Source organism: Kryptolebias marmoratus, linkage group LG23 (assembly GCF_001649575.2).
Source record: "Kryptolebias marmoratus isolate JLee-2015 linkage group LG23, ASM164957v2, whole genome shotgun sequence".
In the NCBI taxonomy this organism is placed as follows: domain Eukaryota; kingdom Metazoa; phylum Chordata; class Actinopteri; order Cyprinodontiformes; family Rivulidae; genus Kryptolebias; species Kryptolebias marmoratus.
The window spans coordinates 15,224,381-15,245,624 of record NC_051452.1 but is presented as its reverse complement, the minus strand read 5'-3'; the positions used below and the strand labels follow the sequence as shown (position 1 = coordinate 15,245,624).

The following is a 21,244-nucleotide window of genomic DNA, read 5'->3' as shown; positions in this document are numbered from 1 at the left end:
ATAAATCCTTTGTTTTTATTGGTCTTCAGTAATATTCTAATTTTCTGATATGATGAATTTGAGATTTTCATTTGTTGTCATTTGTAATCATCAAAATTAAACGAAATAAACATTTGAAATATATGAGTTTGTATGTAATGTATGAATATAATGTACAAGTTTCACTTTTTAAATGGAATTACTGAAATCAATCTACTTTTTCATGATATTCTAATTTTATGACCAGCACCTGTAGTCTATGCAGCACCCTTGAAATTTTGTTTTTTATGGTAAGTAGTCATTGCAGCAAGAGAGTTTAAGGGAAGAATGTGGAAGCATCTGATTGAGCTGCACTGAAGTGGAGATGTCACAGATGAAAGGCAGGAGTTAAACAGAGAGCAAACAGGGAGGATTAATCCATCTGTTCCCATAGTTGTCATGGGGAATGTAGCATTCCTGGCAAAAACAAAACAATGACTGTTGAAGAAACAGTGGAAATATTCAGAATGCAATATTAAACATTAACCAGAAACCTGGCTGCAGAAACCTTTTCCAGACTTCAACTTGCTGCTACTAGGCTTTCAGACTGTGTGGACTGTAAACAGAGCGGCAAGAGTAAAGGAGGAAGGATTGCAGTGCTTGTTAACAACAGAAGATGTATTTCTTGAAGTGATACTGTACAAAAGCTGTCCTGCGTTTCATTAATTCAACTGCTGACACTGAGTTTCTGTCACAGTTTTGTACCAAGTTGATTTTAGTTATCTATTGTCCCTCGATAATTTAAACAGGAACAGTTTCCTTTCCACCTGGAGATGAAAAAATGTGCTACTCCATTTAATTTAATCTCTGTCAGTACTTGCTCTCCTACTCGACTTTAGCAAAGCAGTAAGTGCTAACCAATGTGCAAAATGTTGTTAAAAGTAGCATCTCATTTACCTGTGGGTATTGGAGACTGGTTGGCGACTCAAAATTGTGATAAAATAGACAAAATTCCAATTGCAGTCTGACTGAATTCTGAATTAGTTGTGATTTTCAAAAAATGGCCACCAAAAACACGGTGGCCAATTTTTTAAAAATCAAAGCTAATTTTTATGCATACGTCTTGTAAAACTTTTTTTGGCCATGCAAATAAGTTTTGTTATCCACCTCCGCCCACATTGTACCCGCCTCGGCTCACTTTGTACCCACTTTGGCAGCCGCCCTTAAGTTTGTGATATAGTCAACTGGAGTACACTTTTAAAATGAAGAGAAGCAGATTTTAACAAGTTTTTTAATAATTTGTGCTTGTCATAGAAATGCACAGGAAGCAATGCATTTCAGTGAAGGTTCTTATTGTTAATGACCTCTAAACAGGTTAGCAAAGCAGTGTAATTTGCCAAAAACAATAAACCAAACAATAAGATACAATGGAAAATTGTTTAAATTCTATTTAACCTTTTGTGCTTTTTTAATTTCTCATGAACCACTAAACAGTTTTCAATGAAACTCTCATGAAGTGACTCTACAACTCATAAGTTTCTTGAGTTGACTTGATTCAAGATTTCCACCACAGCTACCTTAGCAAATTCAAAACTGGCTGTAACACCAGTTTTACAGATTTTGAGCCACAATGTGTTGTGGTAGTAGATGACGGTAACCCCCAACACATACTCGAGTGCTAAAAGATTGTTACAATCTCTTTTTAAAATTTAAGATGGCTATGACTCACTCCATTTTACAGAGTTTAAGCTAGTTTGGTGTGATAGGAGATTATTCCACTACTAACAGCTAAACACATCAAGTGGAAAGCGCCTTATAAATTTTATCAACAATGTTTCTAGTTATTGTTTATCATCAGCGTGGTTTTAGACCTGGACATTCAGGGCTGTAGCCGCAAATGTTTTCTGTCATAAGAAGAGCTCTCGTACAGATGTCAAAATACAGATACAGCACTCTAGAGTTTACAAAACTAAAATGAGAAGAGTTTGAGATGGGTTTGAGACATCCAGGACAAAATTGAGTGGGGCTTGAGAAGCCTATGACAACTTTTTACTATTTTAAGAGAAAATTTATTGCACAATTATTATGAACATGTTAAAAATTCAAGCAACAAGACTGTGAGCTTCTGCAATGTTTGTGATGTGTTCACATTTTGAGACATTTTGGAGGCTTGTTAAAGAAATTGTGCAACAATTTTTCTTTTTAAAGTAGGTGCAGCGATTTGTGTAGGCATCTGGAAAGTTGTCTCAGTTTAGTATGTGTGAAGCATAAGAATTTTACACACCAAAATGGGCCAAGTTTCAAACAATGGCTGCACAAATTGTGGCCGCACAGCTGCTCCAAATTCAGCGAGACCACAGTTGTAAGCCTGCCTATTTTCTTGCAATTTTTTATTCTTAACTTTTGAGTTACCAACTAGTCTCCCAACAGTTGCGGCCCATTGAGATGCTACCCCACCAACGTACAGAATGCAGCTAATATTAGTACAGAAATGTCAGCACAGATGTGGCTTAAACTAGTGAAACACAGAGGCTTTAGATTTAATCAGGGTAAAGAAAGTTTCTGAAAAACACAAGTATATATATATGGTTCTGCCCACCACCTGCAATCTGTATACATAAATAAATACTGTGGTTGCTTTTGTTTCACAGACTTTTTATTATATTGCAGCACTCGTGGTACTTCTTTGAAGCTCTGGTAAAATCCATGGCTTATTATCTCTTAGAGAGCGGGAAGGTAAAGGTAGGTCTGTTTTATTTTTTTTTCTCATTCTCAAGGCATCCATTTTAAACCTAACGTTAATCTTTTTTTTTTCCTGTTCTTTTGTGTGTCCAGCTCTCAAGGAACCAACGCTTTTCTGCTTCCTTCTACCATGCAGTGGAGACTCTGGTCAATATGCTGATGCCGCACATCACCCAGAAATACAAGGACAACCTGGATGCTTCTCGCAATGCCAACCACAGCCTGGCAGTTTTCATCAAGGTCGGCACGCCTTCAAGCTCCTGCAGCACATTTAATTGGTTAATACATTTAAAAAAACGTCCTTTTTTGAGCTTGAAAAGAAGATGACAAAGAAAATGGAGGCCTGTGAAAATAGTCCAGTCTTCAGATTGTTTCTGTTTAGTACCTAAAGTAAATGCTGGTTATTTGTGAAAAATTGATCTGGGAAATTTCCATTTTATTTTCCCCACTTAGCGTTGCTCCACCTTCATGGACAGAGGCTTTGTATTCAAGCAGATCAACAACTACATGAACTGCTTTGTGCCTGGAGACCCCAAGGTGACATCTTTAAAGGTTTTATTAAAGGCTTTAAGGAAGAATTTAAAGCATAACATGAAGTTTTAAAATGTGTTTTGTCCTACCTTTCTCCCAGACTTTGTTTGAATTTAAGTTTGAGTTCCTGCGTGTTGTTTGCAACCATGAGCACTACGTGCCCCTCAATCTGCCTATGCCCTTTGGAAAAGGCAGAATACAGAGGTTTCAAGGTAAAAATGCACCTCAGAGTTCACATCTGTTCCATGCATGCTGTGCATTTTTAATTCAATGCCAAGTCACACTATTGTTTTCCTGTTTGTAATTTCTTCTGTACGGTTTTTACAATCAAACTATTTTTGCATATTTTGTGCTATTTTAACCTTTCATATATCAAAACAGTCAGCTCAGTCAGGAATAGTGTGCTATGACTTTTGGTGTCATGGTTGTAGTTGAGTCAGACCCAGGAAATGGAGATTGGCATGAGGAGTTTTAGTAGAACTTAAATTTTCATTTAAAAAGATCCAATAAAGCTGTTTAGCTTGTGAGCTGCTCATTTTATTATTTGTTCTGCTTGTTCTAACTTTTCCAATTCAGTTTCAGCTTCTTTAGCAATTTTAAGCAGTCATTTTGCTCAGCGTTCACACAAATGCAATTTTTTTTAGTTGGTTTTTGTTGATATGGGCCTTCTGCAGATCTCCAACTGGACTATTCCCTGACTGACGATTTTTGTCGAAACCACTTTCTGGTGGGCTTGCTGCTGCGGGAGGTGGGCACGGCACTTCAAGAGCACAGAGAAATAAGACAGATCGCCATCCATGTGCTCAAGGGACTAAAGATTAAACACACATTCGACGACCGCTATGCTGCGAAAGTAAGTTTAGTATCTCTGACGTCATGCTGGTCTTTAAACGTCTTCCAAAGTTCTTCTACATCCTGGGTCTGTTTCAAACATTGTTTGGGAGGCTCCCTCCTTTGAGAGGCTTTTTTTCCTTTCTGGTCCAAGAATTTTGTTTGGTAGAAGTTGTGAGTGAGCTCTAAAACTGTGCCTGTTCCTACCCTTCATAATAGTTGAAGTTAAGTTTGAATAACGTGTGAATCTTCCAGCCAGCTGTAATTTTCCCTAAGCATCGTTTGTGTGTCACTTCAGAGCCACCAAGCCAGACTGGCCACTCTTTACCTGCCTCTGTTCGGCCTTCTTCAGGAGAATGTTTACAGACTTGATATCAAGGATTCAGCTCCTCTCAGCAACCACAATGTAAGCCTGACACCTCCCGGCTGGAAATTAAATGGCAGCTTTCCCCTCTCATGCACATATCATAATCAGTGCCTGCCAAAAACAACTATTATTAGGCTCATGTCAACTTAGCAAGTCACTCTCTTAAATACAGTGTAAAAAAATGTGTTTTAAGATAATTAATTTCCAGGGTGAAGTGGTCACTCAGATCCTTTCTTTCCCAGAACATAAGGGAGGACTCTCTGGTACCAAACTCCACGGTGACCCCTCAGAAACCTGGAAGTTGCATAGAGAATGCTCTCCACAAAGATGTGTTTGGGGTCATCTCTGGGACAGGTGATTCTTTCCTTCCCTGTCAATCATAAGCAGATAGTCAGTGCCATTTTTTAAAAACTTATTTGTTACTTTTTAAACAATGTGTGGTCACAGTCATTTTTAGTACAATCTGATTGTAAACTTATTTGTCATACTGATGGATTAATTTCAGTTTCCCTTGCTCTTCTTCATCAGCATCACCCCACAGCTCTACTCCCAATGTGAGCTCAGTTCATCACGCTGACTCCAGAGGCTCTCTGGCGTCCACCGACTCTGCCAACAGCCTTCTGGACAAGAACAGTGACAAGACCAACTCACTGGAGAAGGTAGGCCACCGCTGAATTTGTCATCTTATCATCTCATATTCTACCAAAGGTCCACTGGTTTGGATTATGTGCTTTTATGTCATCAGTTCTACTGTAATGAAGCAAATGTGTTTATTTAGTGCGATAATGAGGGTGTCCTTAACAGTTGAGTGTTTGCTTATGAATAAGTTTCTCATAGTTTCAAATTTCCTCAAGTCAAAAAACAGGAAATATCTTTTATCAGCTTTTCATTTGATCATATGGTGGATATCCATTATTAGTTCCTGCCGCATATAAACTAATAACCATGTAGTTGAACCTGGCTCCTTGGGTACATACTGTTAGTATTTGAGTACATGGGTAGATATCGTAAGACCTGGGTAGTAGGGTACCTTGTATATTTGGGCACATAAGTACTTTAGGTCAAATTGACCCGAAGTTACAAGGACTTCTCTATCTGTCTTCCTCTCACTCTTTTGTGGGCTTCAGGAGGGTTAAATACTTGGGTGTCTGGGCACTTTGACTCATTGAACAGTTCTCCTCTTTGCCTCAGTCCATTTTAAATGAGCTTTGGTCCAGAGAAGACAGCAGAGTTTCTGGATGGTGTTCACATCTGGCTTCTTCTTTGCCTTTTAGAACTTTCAGCAGCATTAGTGGATGGTACAGTGAACTGTGTTTACACTGTGGAAGAGTTCCTGAGGCCATGCAGTGATGTCCAGAACAGAATCAGACCTGTTTTAATGCAGTGGCCCCTGAGGGCCTGAAGATCACAGACATACAATGTTAACTTTCAGTCTTGTCCTTTGAGCTCAGAGATTTCTTCAGAATGTTTAAATAATTTTGTGATTTTATTTGCTGTAGATGATGAGATATTCAAAGGCTTCCCAGTTTTTTGTTGAGGAGCATTATTCTGAAGTTGTTCTATTATTTTTTGTCACAGTTTTTCTCAGACTGGTGAACCTCTGCCTATCTTTACTTCTGAGAGATTCAGCTTCTTTAAAAATGCTCTGTTTATACTCAGTCCTCTTACTGACCTGTTGCTATATGACCTAATTAGTTGCAAAATGCTATTCCAGCTGTCTTTTTGTACCACCTAATTTTTTTTACCACACTTTTTGAAAATGTGTTTCTGCCATCAAATTCAAAAATACTTTGCTTTTCCTAATATTGGTATAATTCCTTAGTTTAAACATTTTTACTATGTTCAATTAGGAGTAAAATATGGGTTTAGGATATTTGCAAATCCTTGCATTCTGTTTTTATTAACATTTTACATGTCCCAATTTTGTCAAAATTGGGGTTGTGGATCACAGAGATTGAAAAATGAAGAAAAAGAGGAAAAAAGTCAATTTAAAAAGCTAACATTTTCAGTGATTCTTTTTTTTACTTTTACGTTATCTGCACTCCTGGATGCCCAAACCTCCCCCCTCCAGAGCTCCCATTCTCCTCTCTGCTCCACAACCACCCAGCGAAAGGAGAGGTTCACCAGGAGGCACTCGGTCAACGTGCCGCCTCTCTTTCTTGACCTTGACGAGCGAGTTGAGCCTGTGAACCGGGCTGAAAAGCGGGCCACCGTGGACTTCTCTCTTCTCACTGTGCCTCTGCCTGACCTGCAGCTGGACAGTGAGAATAACAAAGCAGCTGCAGGCCGAAGGGTGGATGGAACTCATGAGGAAAATACTCCCATACAAGTACTCTGTTTGTATACTGCTATACTGCATTCCTTACCTTTGAGTATCCTGCATCAAGCATCTGCACTTGATGTTGCTGCAGTATCCCAATTTTTGACTCTTTCTTCCTCTTATTTGGGTTTTTTGAGTGCCGTGCTCAGTTTCGTTGGAGTTCAGATTTCTTGCCACCTTTCCTACTGATCACAGTTTTGTAAATTGTTCTCGTCTTTTTGTTTTGTTCGTGTGCATCAGAACCAATGTGTGTCAGCGCTGGGCAGCACTGTGCTGCGCTGTGACAAACTGGACCGAGACGAGATCCGAAACCTGCTCATGTGCTTCCTGCACATCCTCAAGAGCATGTCAGAAGGTAAGAAATCAAGTCTGGGATTTTATCTTTTAGTTTGACACAAACTGTTCAATAACAGTCTAGATTTACTGTTTGGTTTTTATGTTACCACCCTCAGAGGCCCTGTTTGCTTACTGGAACAAAGCTGCTCCATCGGAGTTGATGGACTTCTTTACATTAATAGAGTAAGTACAACCTCTTTACATAGGCATTTAAAAACAGTGCTAATGACTTTCCTTTGATTCATTCAATTCCTTCTTTCTACTATTAAAAATGCATTAAAACAAGAGGTTTCCTATAAGCTACAACTTGAAAAATGTTTATTGTATTGGAATTGATTAATTAAAATAAATGAAATTAAGTTCATGGGTACAAATTTAGTTTAAAACTTTTTATATGCAAATGTCATTTCATAGACATTTACATTTATTAACATTGATTTTATAGCTAATCTATTCCAGCAAATGCATTAATGGCTACAACTCAGTGAATTTCTCAGATACTGAGCTCAAATGTTGTGTGGTAGTAGTTGAGTATCATCCCCAACACATACTTCTAAGTGCTAAATGCAAGATCGTTCAAAACTTTGGCATACAAGTTGATGGGATATTTGCATTCCTTCAGGGAATGCTAGTGTTTTTTCCTATTTTAATTTCAATAAATGTATTTTCTTCTGGAAAAAAATGTGTGTCTATAGCAATTACAACATCAATTTAGAAAAAGTTGGGACGTTGTATAAAATTTAAATTAAACAGAATGTAATGATTGCAAATCTTTAGTAAATATGTCAAATTTGTACAGTTCTTTTGAAAAAGGAAAGTAATTTAGAATTTTATGGCCGCAACACATCTCAAAAAAAAAAAAAAGGGACACAACCACGTTTTCCACTGTGAATTATCCCATCCCATACTTCTTTATTTACAGTCTGTAAACTTCTAGAGCCTGGATTTTTTGCCAAATGTTTTCATTCGGTCTGTACTGTAGGCAGGTCAGTTCAGCACCTGGACTTTTCTCCTCTTGAAGCCATGTTGCTGTTATGGATGCAGTCTGTGATTTAGCTTTGTTGCTGAAATCTACAAGGCCTTCCCTGAAAAAGATATTGTCAAGGATGGGAGTATATGTTGTTCTAAAACCTGTATATAGTTGTCTGCACTGATGGTGCTTTTCTAGATGTGTAAGCTGCCCATGTCATAGGCACTAATGCACCCCTATACCATCTCCTGTTTAGTGCAGAGGACATGGCTTCTGTGGTAAATGGTAAATGGCTTGTACTTATATCGCACTTTATCTAGTCCAAGGACCCCAAAGCACTTTACACTACAATCATTCACCCATTCGTCCACACATTCACACACTGATGGCGGTAAGCTACATTGTAGCCACAGCTGCCCTGGGGCAGGCTGACAGAAGTGAGGCTGCCATCACACCGGCGCCACCGAGCCCTCTGACCACCACCAGTAGGCAAGGCAGGTGAAGTGTCTTGCCCAAGGACACAACAGCTGAGACAGCCGGAGCAGGGGGTTTGAACCAGCAACCCTCCGATCACAAGACAAACCCCTACCTCCTGAGCCACTGCCGCCCCAAAAAGTTCCCAAAAAGAATTTCACATTTGAAAGCAGTTTTCCTCTTTACCATAGTCCTTTTTAAATGAGCTTTGGACCAAAAAAAACAGCTGCGTTTTTGGGTGGGGTTCACATCTGGCTTCTTCTTTGCACTTTAACCAACATTCGATTCAGCCTCAGATTCAGCCTCTTTAAAATGCTCTTTTTATACTCAGTCCTTTTTACTGACCTGTTGCCAATTAACCTGATTTATTTCAAAATGCTCCTCTGGCTGTTCCTTAATCGTACCTCTTACTTTTACAACCTTTTGTTGCCCCTGTCCAATTTGTTTAAGATGCTTTGCTTCCCTCAAATTTAAAATACCTTATATTTTTCCTAAAAATGATACAATCTCTTTGTTCAAACCTTTGACATGTTTACTGTGTTCTGTTGTGCAAAAAATATTGGTGTATGAAATCTGCAATCATCAACATCCTTGCATTCTGTTTTTATTTACATCTTTATCACATTCTGAATGGGGCATTTGAGAACATGATCGCCCACTTTTCATAGTGAAAAATAAACCGAACAACCTCTGAATCTGGTTTGAGCGTGAGGTGTTTTGAACAGTAATGATGTCCTCTTGTTTCGTTCTGCAGAATCTGCCTCCATCAGTTCAGATACATGGGGAAGAGATTCATTGCCAGGTAGAGTCAGTTTTTTTTCTGTTTGGCTCACATATTTTTTGTATTAATTCTTGAACTGAAACTAAATTTGTCTTTCATCTGTATGATAACAATACTCACACCTACACAGAATCTTTTAACCCTTGGCTCTTGGTTTGTTCTCTTATTTGTAACACTGCTGGCAAGTTGTTTTCTGAAAATTGCTGTGGCCATAAGCCCCTCCTGCATGGGTAAGAGACTTAGTTTTTAATCTTGTGTTTGATGAAATGCATGACACCTAATCCACTCATTCACCTCTCTGCTGCTCTTTATCTTTTTACAACATGAAACCGTCTGTTTGACAAATAAAAATGAGAATTGCATAATTTCTTTCAATCTGATCTCTTTTGATACTTCTTTTTTTTGACTTGTAAAACATTCAGACCTACTGTTCAAAGTGTCTCCCTTTCTCTCACCACCCCCTCAATAGGGGCCAGGAGGGTGCAGGACCTGTAGCTGCAGACAGGAAGTCTCTGACTCTGCCTGTGTCTCGTAACAGGGCAGGGATTCTGCATGCTCGTCTGCAGCAACTGGGAACTCTGGAGAATTCTCACACCATCAATAACAGTAAGCTTGATCTACTGGAACTAAAAAACAAACAGATGTTATTTAAGAAATAAATTAACCTATTAATTATCAAATTATTATGGATTATTAAATTAATCCCTTTTCTGTAAAATTTGGGAATTTTTCAGAAGGGTAATTTGCGTCAGGGTTAGGGCATTTAAATGCCAAATTTCCCCCAGACTCTGAATTCTTTTCTCAATATTGTGCAACATATATGTTTAAAGGACACCAGTCATGTTATCTGACTTGCATTTCTATAGAGCAGTGGTCCCCAACCCTTTTAGCTCCATGGATAAATACAACAAAATAAAATGATACAACCGGCATGAAAACGGGTATTTTTTTAAAACATAAAAAACTTAGATCCAACATGTCCCCGTAGCTTTGTTAGTTGCGTCCTGGTATTGCGTTATCAACAGGAATAACACCCTCTCCTCCCCCAAATGTTCTTTGGTTAATACGGCAACGTCATGCCACAAATATAAAGTACACAAAGAATACAACTCACCATAATGCTGAATCAGTGGGAACCTTGTGCCTGTTTCTCAGTAATGAGATGGTCGCATCTAGGGGTTCCAGAGACATTTGTTTTTGACTTCGATAAACGTTTTGACACGCATCAAGAGTGAGTCATAGACGGATATAGTGGAGAGAATCCGGTCAGTTTTTCAAAATAAATGTCGTTCAGAAAATAAAAAAAACAGAAATACTGTAAGTTAATTATTCTTTCTCTGTGGCCCAGTACCAAATGACCCACGGTACCGGTCCGTGGTCCGGGGATTAGGGACCTCTGCTATAGAGTATTGAAAAACTTGGTTCTAAGCGGAAAAAATGACATCTCCTTTTTACAGATTTTATATTTTAGTGTATGTACCGTGATCTTCGGCAAAGCCAGATTGCCACAGGTTTATTGGTCATGTGGAAAAATTCTGTACATCACAAGTACCTCACATACACATATGTTGGTGTGATAAAATAGTATCTCATTAGATCGTGACTGTTGGCGACTCTTTTGAAAAAAATTGGCAAATTTTCAGTTGCTGTCTCACTGAGTGTTTGCGGCACTCAGCAACCTGCAAGGCGTGCTGCTATGTTTTGCGTGGCCAATTTTTCATAAAGTAGCAGCTTATTTTTGAATGCTCGGTTTGCACTCTTGGCCGCGCACATTATTTTATTGCCCACCCCTGCCCATATTGTATCTGCCTGAACCTAGACATATACCTCCAGGTTTATAATTTATTCTAAAGTAATACACTTTAGGAATGAAGATAGACAGATTTGGACCAGGTTTTTAATAATTATTGCTTATCATCGGCTTGGTTTTCAGATCTACACATTTGGGGCTGCAGCCTCAGAATTTTTCCATCATAGGAGAGTTCAAGATTCAAAATACAACAACAAGAACAAGAAGGGGGGAAGGGTTCTAGTCGCCTGCAATGAAATTATAAAGGGTTCAAGATGCCTCCAATGAAACAGAACTCTGCAAATATTTTCAGAGAAAATTTGTCTCACAAATCAATTGAACATATACAGAATTCAATGGACAAGACCGCAAGCCTCTCGTACAAGGAAAAAAAAAACATTCTGGAGACTCCCTTGCGAATGGTGTTCACCAACGAGTCAACAAGAGTCGAACACCAGATAGATGCTGGCTAGAGAGCTACCTCTGTCTTTTATGTTATTATTTTTGAAGGTATGCAAGTGGTTAATAATGAAAGTTTCATTAAAATCCATCCAGTGGTTTGCAAGATATTTTGCTAACAGACAGAGGTAATCCAAATAATTAGTGGGAAAGTTTTAAACACAAAACTGTTTCAATCTGTTAGCTCTCAAAGTATTGTTTGAATGACTCTCAGCTTATCCCACACCAAATTTGAGCTTGATATCTGTAAAACTGACTAAGTTTATAGATTTTTTGTTTTTACTAAGGTTGACTAGCTGTGGTGGCCATCTTGAATGGGGTTGACCCCAAATGTTTATCAGTTGTAGATGTACCTCCAATGATTCCTTTCTGAGAATTTCATTAAAGTCTCTTCCTGGGTTCATGAGATATTTTGCTAACAGACACATGCATACACACAGAGACCCAGGCAAAAACATCATTGCTCACCTTTTGCCTTTTGATGGAGACAATAAAAAACCAAATGGGAAGAAATCACAACAATCTACCTGGATGATTAAAAAAAAACAACCTACAGATTAGATTGCTAATTGATGAAAATCAAATAATATTGTACTGACCTCTAGTGGCAATGAGTTGCAATTACAATGAAATTCTTAACCATTCCTGTAATTTTTTGTTGTCACACTTATTCATAACAAAAATTGCACTTCAGTTTATTTTAAATCTAAGTGAATACAGTTAATTTTTCAGTCCAATAATGATTTAATTCACTACAGTTTTTTTTGTATTTGTAATTATTGTTTGATACTGTATGGTTCATTATGAAATGATCTTTTGTCAAAAGTTGCTTGACTTAAAAAAACAAAACAAAAAGCAGATTTCTTCAAATTGAATGTAAATCAATTTTCAAATAATCAATGATCATCGTGACAAATCAGAATAGCAGTAAAGCTGAAGCATTTTCTCTGAGACTGGTTTTGTTTCTGTGTTGTTAGTGTACTCCCATACAGAAGCAGATGTAAACAGTCAGAGTCTGCTGGAGGCCAACGTCTCTACAGAGGTCTGTCTGACTGTGCTGGACACACTCAGCACCTTCATCATGGGATTCAAGGTATTAACAAAAGCAGTCTGCACATACAACCCCCATCCCCCCAACAGATGAGGTCTTTGTTACTGGCAGTATGTGAAAGATTATACACTCCACCTCCCTGTGTTTTCAGACCCAGCTGACTTCAGATCTAGGTCACAACCCCCTGATGAAGAAAGTCTTCCAGGTGCACCTGTGTTTCCTGCAGATCTCCCAGTCAGAGGCGGCTCTCAAACAAGTCTTCACCTCACTCCGGACCTTCATTTACAAGGTGAAGCTGTTGACCTCCTTTCATTGGTTCACTTAGAGCTCGTTCACACTTGGCACTAACATCTGTCCTGGGTGGTCCGATTGCTTTTGGATAGTGCTAAATACAGGCAAGAACGCCCTCAATGCGCAATTAAAAACGCTTCCACTAAGCTCACCTTCAGAGGTGGTCTGAACTTCTTTTATCCACATCTGTTTGGTAGTCTGAACACAATCTGTCCTGAGCCAAGCTGTAGGACCTCCTACTGAACTGATGTGACTCCAAACAAGCAGCATATGTATTACCTGGATGTCTTGGGGTAAAAAAATGGCTTTGGCTGCCAGTTGATTCAAAATAATTAAACAGCCATATTATATTCTGAAGACAGGACTTTATTTGGTTGTTTTTTTAGGCTAAAAGTTTAAATTAAATGTTTTAATTTCTGAATCCTTCTCAAAAACATGTCTGGGATTTATGTTGGGATTTTATTAATCAGGATGGATTATTAGAACTTCCTGGTGAGTTTCTTTTTAGTTTGTTCTGATTGTTTTAGAGCTGATTGGACTCGCTGTGGTAACTGTAGGCTGGAATGTGCTGCATCAATCACAGAACAACAGTCTGAGCAGCGTCTGTTTGGGAATTCAGCTTTTTAGGGTTGTGTACTAAATAACTCCACACAAATGTGAGTCAAATGACTCTGGAGGTAGTTTTTTTTTCAGTTGGCTTACCGGTGCAGCTGGTAATGCACCATATAGTTGTCTGGTGGTGTTCACCGCCAGTGAACACCACCAGAAGAAGAAGAAGCCATGTGAAAGTCACCACAAAAACAAAGAAAAGAAAAAAAGCAGTGCATCCTTAGAAATCTTTACTGAAACATCAACAGATACGGTTAGTTGCTCATCAACAGCAACTAACGTGTGATGGGGCTGCGTTTAGGTCCTAAACTGCGATCAGATCACTCCATACACATCTTTAATAACAGGTGTGAACACTCGTGGTTGGAGCTGACCGCTTGTGACTGAGTCAGACAGAACACGTGTTAATGCCAGGTGTGAACAGGTCTTTAATCTGATTGAACCCTAACGTGACCTTAAAAGTACACATCCACGCCCCCCCAGTTCCCCTGTACCTTTTTCGACGGCCGGGCCGACATGTGCGCCTCTCTCTGCTATGAAATCCTCAAGTGCTGTAACTCCAAACTGAGCTCCATCCGCAGTGACGCCGCCCATCTTCTCTACTTCCTCATGAAGAGTAACTTTGACTACACAGGCCGCAAGTCCTTTGTGCGAACACACCTGCAGGTATGAGATATATTTATGTTTGGGTGGTGACTTTACTAAAAACTACTTGTTTAACATCATTAGTGGGAGATTGATTGTATTCATTCTTATTCCCCCAGGTGGTCATTGCTGTCAGTCAGCTGATCGCTGATGTGATCGGCATTGGGAGCACCCGTTTCCAGCAGTCCCTCTCTATCGTCAACAACTGCGCCAACAGTGACAAGAGCATTAAAGTGAGGAATGTGCTGTAATGCTCTGTTGCAGATTATTATTTCCCTGCTGCTGAAAGGCCAAAGGCAGATTATGATGAGTTTAACTTTTGGAGTCAACTCAATACAAAATGGACGCCATAGATAATCAAACATGGGTATAACTCAGTCAGTTTTACAGATATTGAGCTAGAACTTTGTGTGCTTGTAGCTGAGAGTTCTTCCCAACACATGCCTCAAGAAGAATTGATTGCACAGGATCTTTGTTTAAAACTTTGTCATTACCTGTTAAAGTCAACTTTGTACGTCTGTTAGCAAAATATCTCATGAACCACTGTGTGGATTTTAAGGAAACTTTCAGAAAATAGTTATTGTATGCACATCTACGACTGATTAACTTTTCGACTCAACCCAATTCAAAGTGGTTGCCACAGCAAACAGACCTTACAAAACACAAAAACGGCTTGTATTTCAGTGAAATTTGCGGATATTGAGCTAAAATGTGGTGTGACAGTAGCTGAGACTCATACTCAGCACATACTCTGAGTACTACATGTTGCTTTAAAGTTTGGCATTAACTGTTTGAGTTGACCCTGTTTGTCTGCTAGCAAAATATTTCATAAACAACTTGGTGGATTTTATTGAAACTTTCTGGAAGTAATTATTGGATGTACACCTACAACTGATTAACTTTTGATGTCAGTCAAATTGACATAAAACTGAGTATAGTTCAGTGAAATTTACAGATATCGAGCTAGAATTTGATATGATTATGAGAATAATTCACAACATATGCTCTGAACGCAAGCTTGCACGTTTTTATTTATAAACTTTGATGAAAATGTCTTTAACTTCATCATTTCTTAACATAAGATGATCTCAGGATGATCTCTTGTATGAAAGGAGGTGAGCGATATGCTTTAATGTTAAATAAGTTATAGCTTTTATTTGCCTAGTATGAACCCAAAGAACAAACACAGATCGGTGAATAGGTAACAATAATTTAAAAAGTATGAAATATTGGATGCATTCTCAAGTTATTAGCTAAATAGTAGCTTCATTTCAAACATAAAACAAGACAAGTCATATTTTGAAATTTCATATTATCATAATTTTGGTACAGTGTAATTGAATATTGGTTAGTTTGGGTATATTTCTGGATCTATTCACAAAAAGCTTAAAGTATATTTCAGATCTTTTCAAACTGAGGTTCAGCGGAAAGGCATGTACAAGTAATAGCTTACCTGTTGTAGATAGGCCTTTGAATGACCTCAGTTTGGAGAAATATTGTTTGTGTCTGACCAAACTGATGAGCTAATGGCTAGTCCAAGCAATGGATTGGTGTCATTTCAAAAGTTTCACAGCAGTTCATGCAAACGCTGTTTTATAAACGTTTACATCACCATCAGTTTTGCACTACATGTTTATTTACATAGAATTTGTTGGTTATTTGCAAATAAACAAGTTTGATGTGTTCCTGTTCTGCTTTGCAGCATACAGCGTTTCCTTCAGATGTGAAGGACCTGACCAAACGCATCAGGACTGTGCTGATGGCCACAGAGCAAATGAAGGAGCATGAGAACGACCCCGAGATGCTGGTGGACCTGCAGTACAGCTTGGCCAAGTCCTACACCAGCACCCCCGAGCTCCGCAAGACCTGGCTGGACAGCATGGCTCGCATCCACAACAAGAACAGCGACCTTTCTGAGGTTTGAACTTGAAATGTGCCACATGAAACTCTTAATCATTATGTCATGTCGGGCTAACTGGTGTCTTGTCTCTGGGTTTGTTTGTTTCACCTGCAGGCAGCCATGTGCTACGTACACGTTGCTGCTCTCGTTTCTGAGTACCTGTGGAGAAAAGGTGAGTTAAGGATGAAGGGGTGGCCATTTCGTGGTAGTGCTTATCTTAGCTTCAATAAACTATATGCCAATATTTTTTTAATCTCCATTTACAGAGGCCATAAAATGAGTTACTAGGTTCCCAAAGAAGAAAGATTATCCTGAAATGACTGATTAATAAACTGTTAAACACAAGGAAAACACATTATGGTCTTTCTGGTGTGTTGACCTTTTTGATTGATGAATTATGAGCCTAAAGACTCATCTTATGCTTATTAAAAACACAAATATGTACAATAAATGTAAAGCTACTAATTCTGTTATTCATTCTATTATAATTGTAAATCAATAAGAAAACTGTGAACAATAAATAAAAAGGGAATTTAATGTGTTTTAAGATGTATAAAGTAACAATCTTTAAAACTGAAAAAAGGAAATTTCTCCTGCTAACTGACAGTAACATTCACCTCCAACTGCTACATGAGCATTTGGTCAAGGGTTCATGTGGTTAAATACTCTCCGACACCACATGCTCTAAATAGGATTTTTACTGTGTGTCTTTTACTCATTCATCAGACATTTTCCTGGTTATTGATTGTGATTTGTTGTAACATGTGGTAGGTTTTTAATTAAAGTTAACAGTTGATTGTAAGCTGAGCGAAATCAGGAGAGTTAAAGATCTTACTACAGATCGCCTTACTTTTATGATACGGAGATCCCTTAGTGCCATTATTAAAATAACATATTCCTTTGCGTTATATATGGAATAGAACTTCTAAAGAGTCATTATATATATATATATATATATATATATATGTATATGTGTATGTATGTATATGGAGAGAGAGAGATAGATTTCACTTTTGATCCCCAATTGATTAATGTTTCTATCTATCTGTCTATCTGTCTGTCTGTCTGTCTGTCTGTCTGTCTGTCTGTCTGTCTGTCTGTATGTATGTATGTATGTATGTATGTATGTATGTATGTATGTATGTATGTATGTATGTATGTATGTATGTATGTATGTATGTATGTATGTATGGGTGTGTATGTATAAAGATTTTTATTGTGTTTGACTCATGGGTTCATTCCTTATGTTAGGCATGTTCAGGCAGGGCTGCTCTGCTTTCCGTGTCATCACCCCAAACATTGACGAGGAGGCGGCCATGATGGAGGACGTAGGGATGCAGGATGTTCACTTCAGTGAGGTTGGACTTTTATATCCTTATCTTTTCTACCTGCTTCCTGTACTTTGTTCTTTGTGTACCTGCCAGTCGCTAATGTTGACCAAGCTTTTTTTAATGGTCTTTCAGTTGAAATGACTTGATGTGCAATAACCATCAAGGACAGCTTTTATTCCTGTTAAAAAAGAGCAAGTGGATGAAAATACACTATCAGATACTTTAAAGTTGGATTTTCACTCTTGACTTTAGATTGACTGATAACTGTGTGATGGTTGGAGAATGAGGGAAATTTTACAAGCTGTTCAACATTTTTGTAACAATAAAAAGATAAAAAGCACTTTTACCCTCCATCTTGTGTGCCAACTTTTTCTCTTTACGAGCTGCTTAATGCCCCAATAAAATACAAGACAACGATGGGTCTGTTCCATTCCATGTCTGCTGTCTTTGCATTTTGTATAGGCAAAGTCTTAAATATTTTAAGCTGACACAGCATTGTGACGGGTGATATTTATAGAATAATATTTTCTGTGGGTGGGTGTGTTTAGGAGGTGCTGCTGGAGCTGCTGGAGGAGTGTGCTGATGGTTTGTGGAAAGCTGAGCGGTATGAGCTCATCGCTGATGTCTACAGGCTCATCATTCCCATCTACGAAGAGCGCAGGGACTTTGAGGTACATTAACGTGATATAACAGCTCCCAATGGGTGTACAGACAAAATATGGCTGTCTACTCTTATTTTGACTGAATTTACTGCCAGTTGTGAAAAACACAAAAAACTCTGATTTTCTGGCTGACTTAAAAATAATAAAATAAACAGTTCTTATTTCTCTTAAGTTAATTCAACTACTGAAGAGAATTTAGTTTTATTAACTATAATGCAAATCAAATCCCACTCATCAAATGAGATGGATTAAGTAATACTTAAATCCCAAGTTTTGCCTTCACATTCCCTTTTCCTGGACTTTATCTCTGATATCTACAGTTACCTACAATAAAACAAGACCTCTGACAGTTCATTTAAACATCAGGGTTAATGATTTGTAGTGGTTCCTGTTGCTTGGAGGCTCTAACCTTCAGCAAAAAATTAAAAAAAAAACCCTTCTGAGTGAAAGCATATATTCTTTCATACAGCATACAGTTGTAGTGAGGTACATAAATTCTTCTTTACACTTTTCAATCTTGGTTATTGGTCATGACAGTTTTTACAACTTGTTTTCCAAATGTGTAAAACAGAAACTGACGCATCTGTACGACACGCTCCACCGGGCCTATACTAAAGTGATGGAGGTGATGCACACCGGCAAGAGGCTGCTGGGCACATACTTCAGAGTGGCCTTCTTTGGACAGGTGAGGTTCAGAAGGGTGTATTAAAAGCACAACAATCATCTTATTTCATGGTGTGGTAAACCCAGTATGTGCATTGATAATGAGCATCTGAATCAAACTGTCCTTTAGTAAAAGACTCTTTTAACAGAAACTTTTCTTTTTTTTTTCATTGCCTTCCAAGGCTGCGGTAAGTAATTAGGAGGTGTTGGTCCTCGGTCTTCTAACACATGATTACATTGTTATATTTTTTTAGAGGCTGATGTGATTTAGTCCAATAACTGGCAAGTAGATAGAGTAGATTTCCACTAATCTCAGTAAACTAGATGTCATGTGTGCGCATAAATATCACTAAATCTTTTAGCAAACAAGCTGATATTTAGTCCCTTTCCTTTATAATTATTGTCTTTTTGTCTTGTTCTTTCAAATCCTTATGTCTAGGATGGCTACAGTTTAGTTAAAGAAATGTTTCAGACATTTCAAAGTGGGGTTCTGTGGAAAGGTTATGTACAATTAGTATCTTACCTGTTACTCAGTTGAAACCAGATGTTTACATCCACTGTATAAAATGACACAAAACCATTCTTCCTCATTAAATCAGGCTAAACCTTTACTGTTTTAGGTCAGTTATGATTCCTAAAATGATTTCTATTTTGTCCTACTCCTCCCGACAGAACTGGTGGAGCTGAGTCAGGTTTGTAGGCTTCCTTGCTCACACACATCTTCTCAGCTCTGTCCACTAATTTTCTATAGGACTGAGATCAGGGCTGTGATGGCCGCTCCAAAACATTGACTTTGTTGTCCTGAAGCCTCTTTGTAACTAATCTGGCAGTATGCTGAGGGTCATTGTCCATTTGAAGACCCATTTGTGTCCAAACTTTAACTTCTTGGCTGATGTCTTGAGATGTTGCTTCAATATTTAAACATGTTCTTTCCTCATGATGCCATCTGTTTTGTGAAGTGCACCAGTCTTTCCTGCAGAAGAACACCTTCACAACATGATGCTGCCACTTCCATAATTCACTGTTGAGATGGTGTTCTCAGGCTAACAAGGTTCCCCCTTTTTCCTCCAAATTTAACAATGGTCATTATGTCCAAACAGTTCAGTTTTAGTTTCATCAGACCACAGGACATGTATCCAAACATGAAGCTCTTTGTCTCTGTGCATATTTACAAACTGTAATCTGTCTTCTTTATAATGCTTTGGGAGTAATGGCTTCTTCCTCACTGAGTTTCCTTTCAGTTCATGTTGGTTCAGGACTTGTTTCTCTGTGGATAATGACTCTCTGACCAGCTTCAGCAGCATCTACACAAGGTCTTCAGCTTTAGTTTGGGGTTGATTCACACATTTTACACCAAAACACGTTCATCTCAGGAACACAGAACCGTCTCCTTCCTGAGCGGTATGATGGCAGGACATTCCCATGGTGGTGATACTTGTGTATAAATGTTTGAACAAATGAACCTTCAGACATCTGGAAATTGTACCCAAGGATGAACTAGAGTTGTGGAGGCCAACAGTTTTCCTCCTGATATCTTGGCTGATTTATTTAGATTTTTCCCATGAAGTCACACAAAGAAAAAGAAGTGTTTGAGGTGTGTCTTAAAATACATCTGCAGGTGTGCCTCCAATTAAATCAGATGTTGTCAACTAACCAATCGAAAGCTTCCAAAGTTATGACATCTTCATCTTGGCTTTCCTAAATTGCTTAGTAATAGTCATCCTAGTGTATGTAAACCTGTGACTTTGAACAAAGAAAATCTCTTTTATTACTCAGGCATTTAAAAAATAGAAATAATCTTTACTGACCTAAACAGGAAAGGTTTAGTCTGATTGAAAATGGTTATGTCTTTTTATACAGTGGATGTAACCACCTAGTTTTAACTGATGCTAAGCTAAAAGTTAGTCTGAATGCAGTCAAAACCAAATTGAATTGCTGCCATTTTATTCAAATGGTTTCAGTCTCTAGAATGTCATAGAGGCACACATGAACATTAAGTCCACTCGGAGAAGTCAAATAGCATTTTGCTGTTTTAAAACAACTCCACTCTTTAAAATTTCCTTGTGGTTCAGGCAGCGCCAGAAGTGCTTCAGTTAGCTTCTGCTGCTTTTTTTGTGTTTGTAAATAACTGTGAAACTGACAGAGGTATGAAGGTTTAAATATTGTGGTATCAAGAGCTCTGCACTGGACTGGTTTAGATCTGACAGGAGTTTCACTGTAAGCCTCAGAAAATTTGCTTCCCCCTTTGCTCCTCTCACATGTGGAGTTCTCCAAGGATCGATTCTTGGAACCATTTTATTTTCCATTTACATCTTTAGATCTTTAGGTTCTATTTTTAGAAGATTTAACATCTTGTTTCATTTATATGCAGATGACACTCAGACAGTGGCGCCGGATTCATTTTCTAGGTGGGGGGGCCACCGGAGTGTTTCGTCACCTTATTAATTTTACATGCATCGGATCATCGTCTAACATCAATAAAAACTGAATAATGAAACGCTTTTTCAGCTATGACTTTTTGTTCCAGTATATTA

At 38.3% G+C, this 21,244-nt stretch overlaps 1 protein-coding gene across 14 annotated transcripts in view; it reads left to right on the top strand.

Moving 5' to 3' along the window:
• dock9b (dedicator of cytokinesis 9b) overlaps positions 1–21,244 on the top strand; it is a 124,656-nt gene that overhangs the window by 91,368 nt on the left and 12,044 nt on the right. For 5 of the 14 annotated variants that reach the window (XM_017426825.3, XM_017426827.3, XM_017426822.3 and 2 more), the window contains exons 26-48: positions 2,629–2,700; positions 2,794–2,940; positions 3,154–3,237; positions 3,332–3,443; positions 3,906–4,084; positions 4,361–4,468; positions 4,672–4,783; positions 4,958–5,088; positions 6,501–6,758; positions 6,990–7,104; positions 7,202–7,268; positions 9,284–9,331; positions 9,780–9,916; positions 12,536–12,651; positions 12,761–12,898; positions 13,993–14,175; positions 14,274–14,387; positions 15,857–16,072; positions 16,169–16,226; positions 17,306–17,412; positions 17,934–18,056; positions 18,619–18,732; positions 18,893–18,898. In XM_017426825.3, coding sequence (XP_017282314.1) covers positions 2,629–2,700; positions 2,794–2,940; positions 3,154–3,237; positions 3,332–3,443; positions 3,906–4,084; positions 4,361–4,468; positions 4,672–4,783; positions 4,958–5,088; positions 6,501–6,758; positions 6,990–7,104; positions 7,202–7,268; positions 9,284–9,331; positions 9,780–9,916; positions 12,536–12,651; positions 12,761–12,898; positions 13,993–14,175; positions 14,274–14,387; positions 15,857–16,072; positions 16,169–16,226; positions 17,306–17,412; positions 17,934–18,056; positions 18,619–18,732; positions 18,893–18,898 — 2,745 coding nt within the window. The remainder of the gene's footprint in view (positions 1–2,628; positions 2,701–2,793; positions 2,941–3,153; positions 3,238–3,331; positions 3,444–3,905; positions 4,085–4,360; positions 4,469–4,671; positions 4,784–4,957; positions 5,089–6,500; positions 6,759–6,989; positions 7,105–7,201; positions 7,269–9,283; positions 9,332–9,779; positions 9,917–12,535; positions 12,652–12,760; positions 12,899–13,992; positions 14,176–14,273; positions 14,388–15,856; positions 16,073–16,168; positions 16,227–17,305; positions 17,413–17,933; positions 18,057–18,618; positions 18,733–18,892; positions 18,899–21,244) is intronic. The other 9 variants (XM_017426832.3, XM_017426829.3, XM_017426833.3 and 6 more) reach the window with 5 other exon arrangements.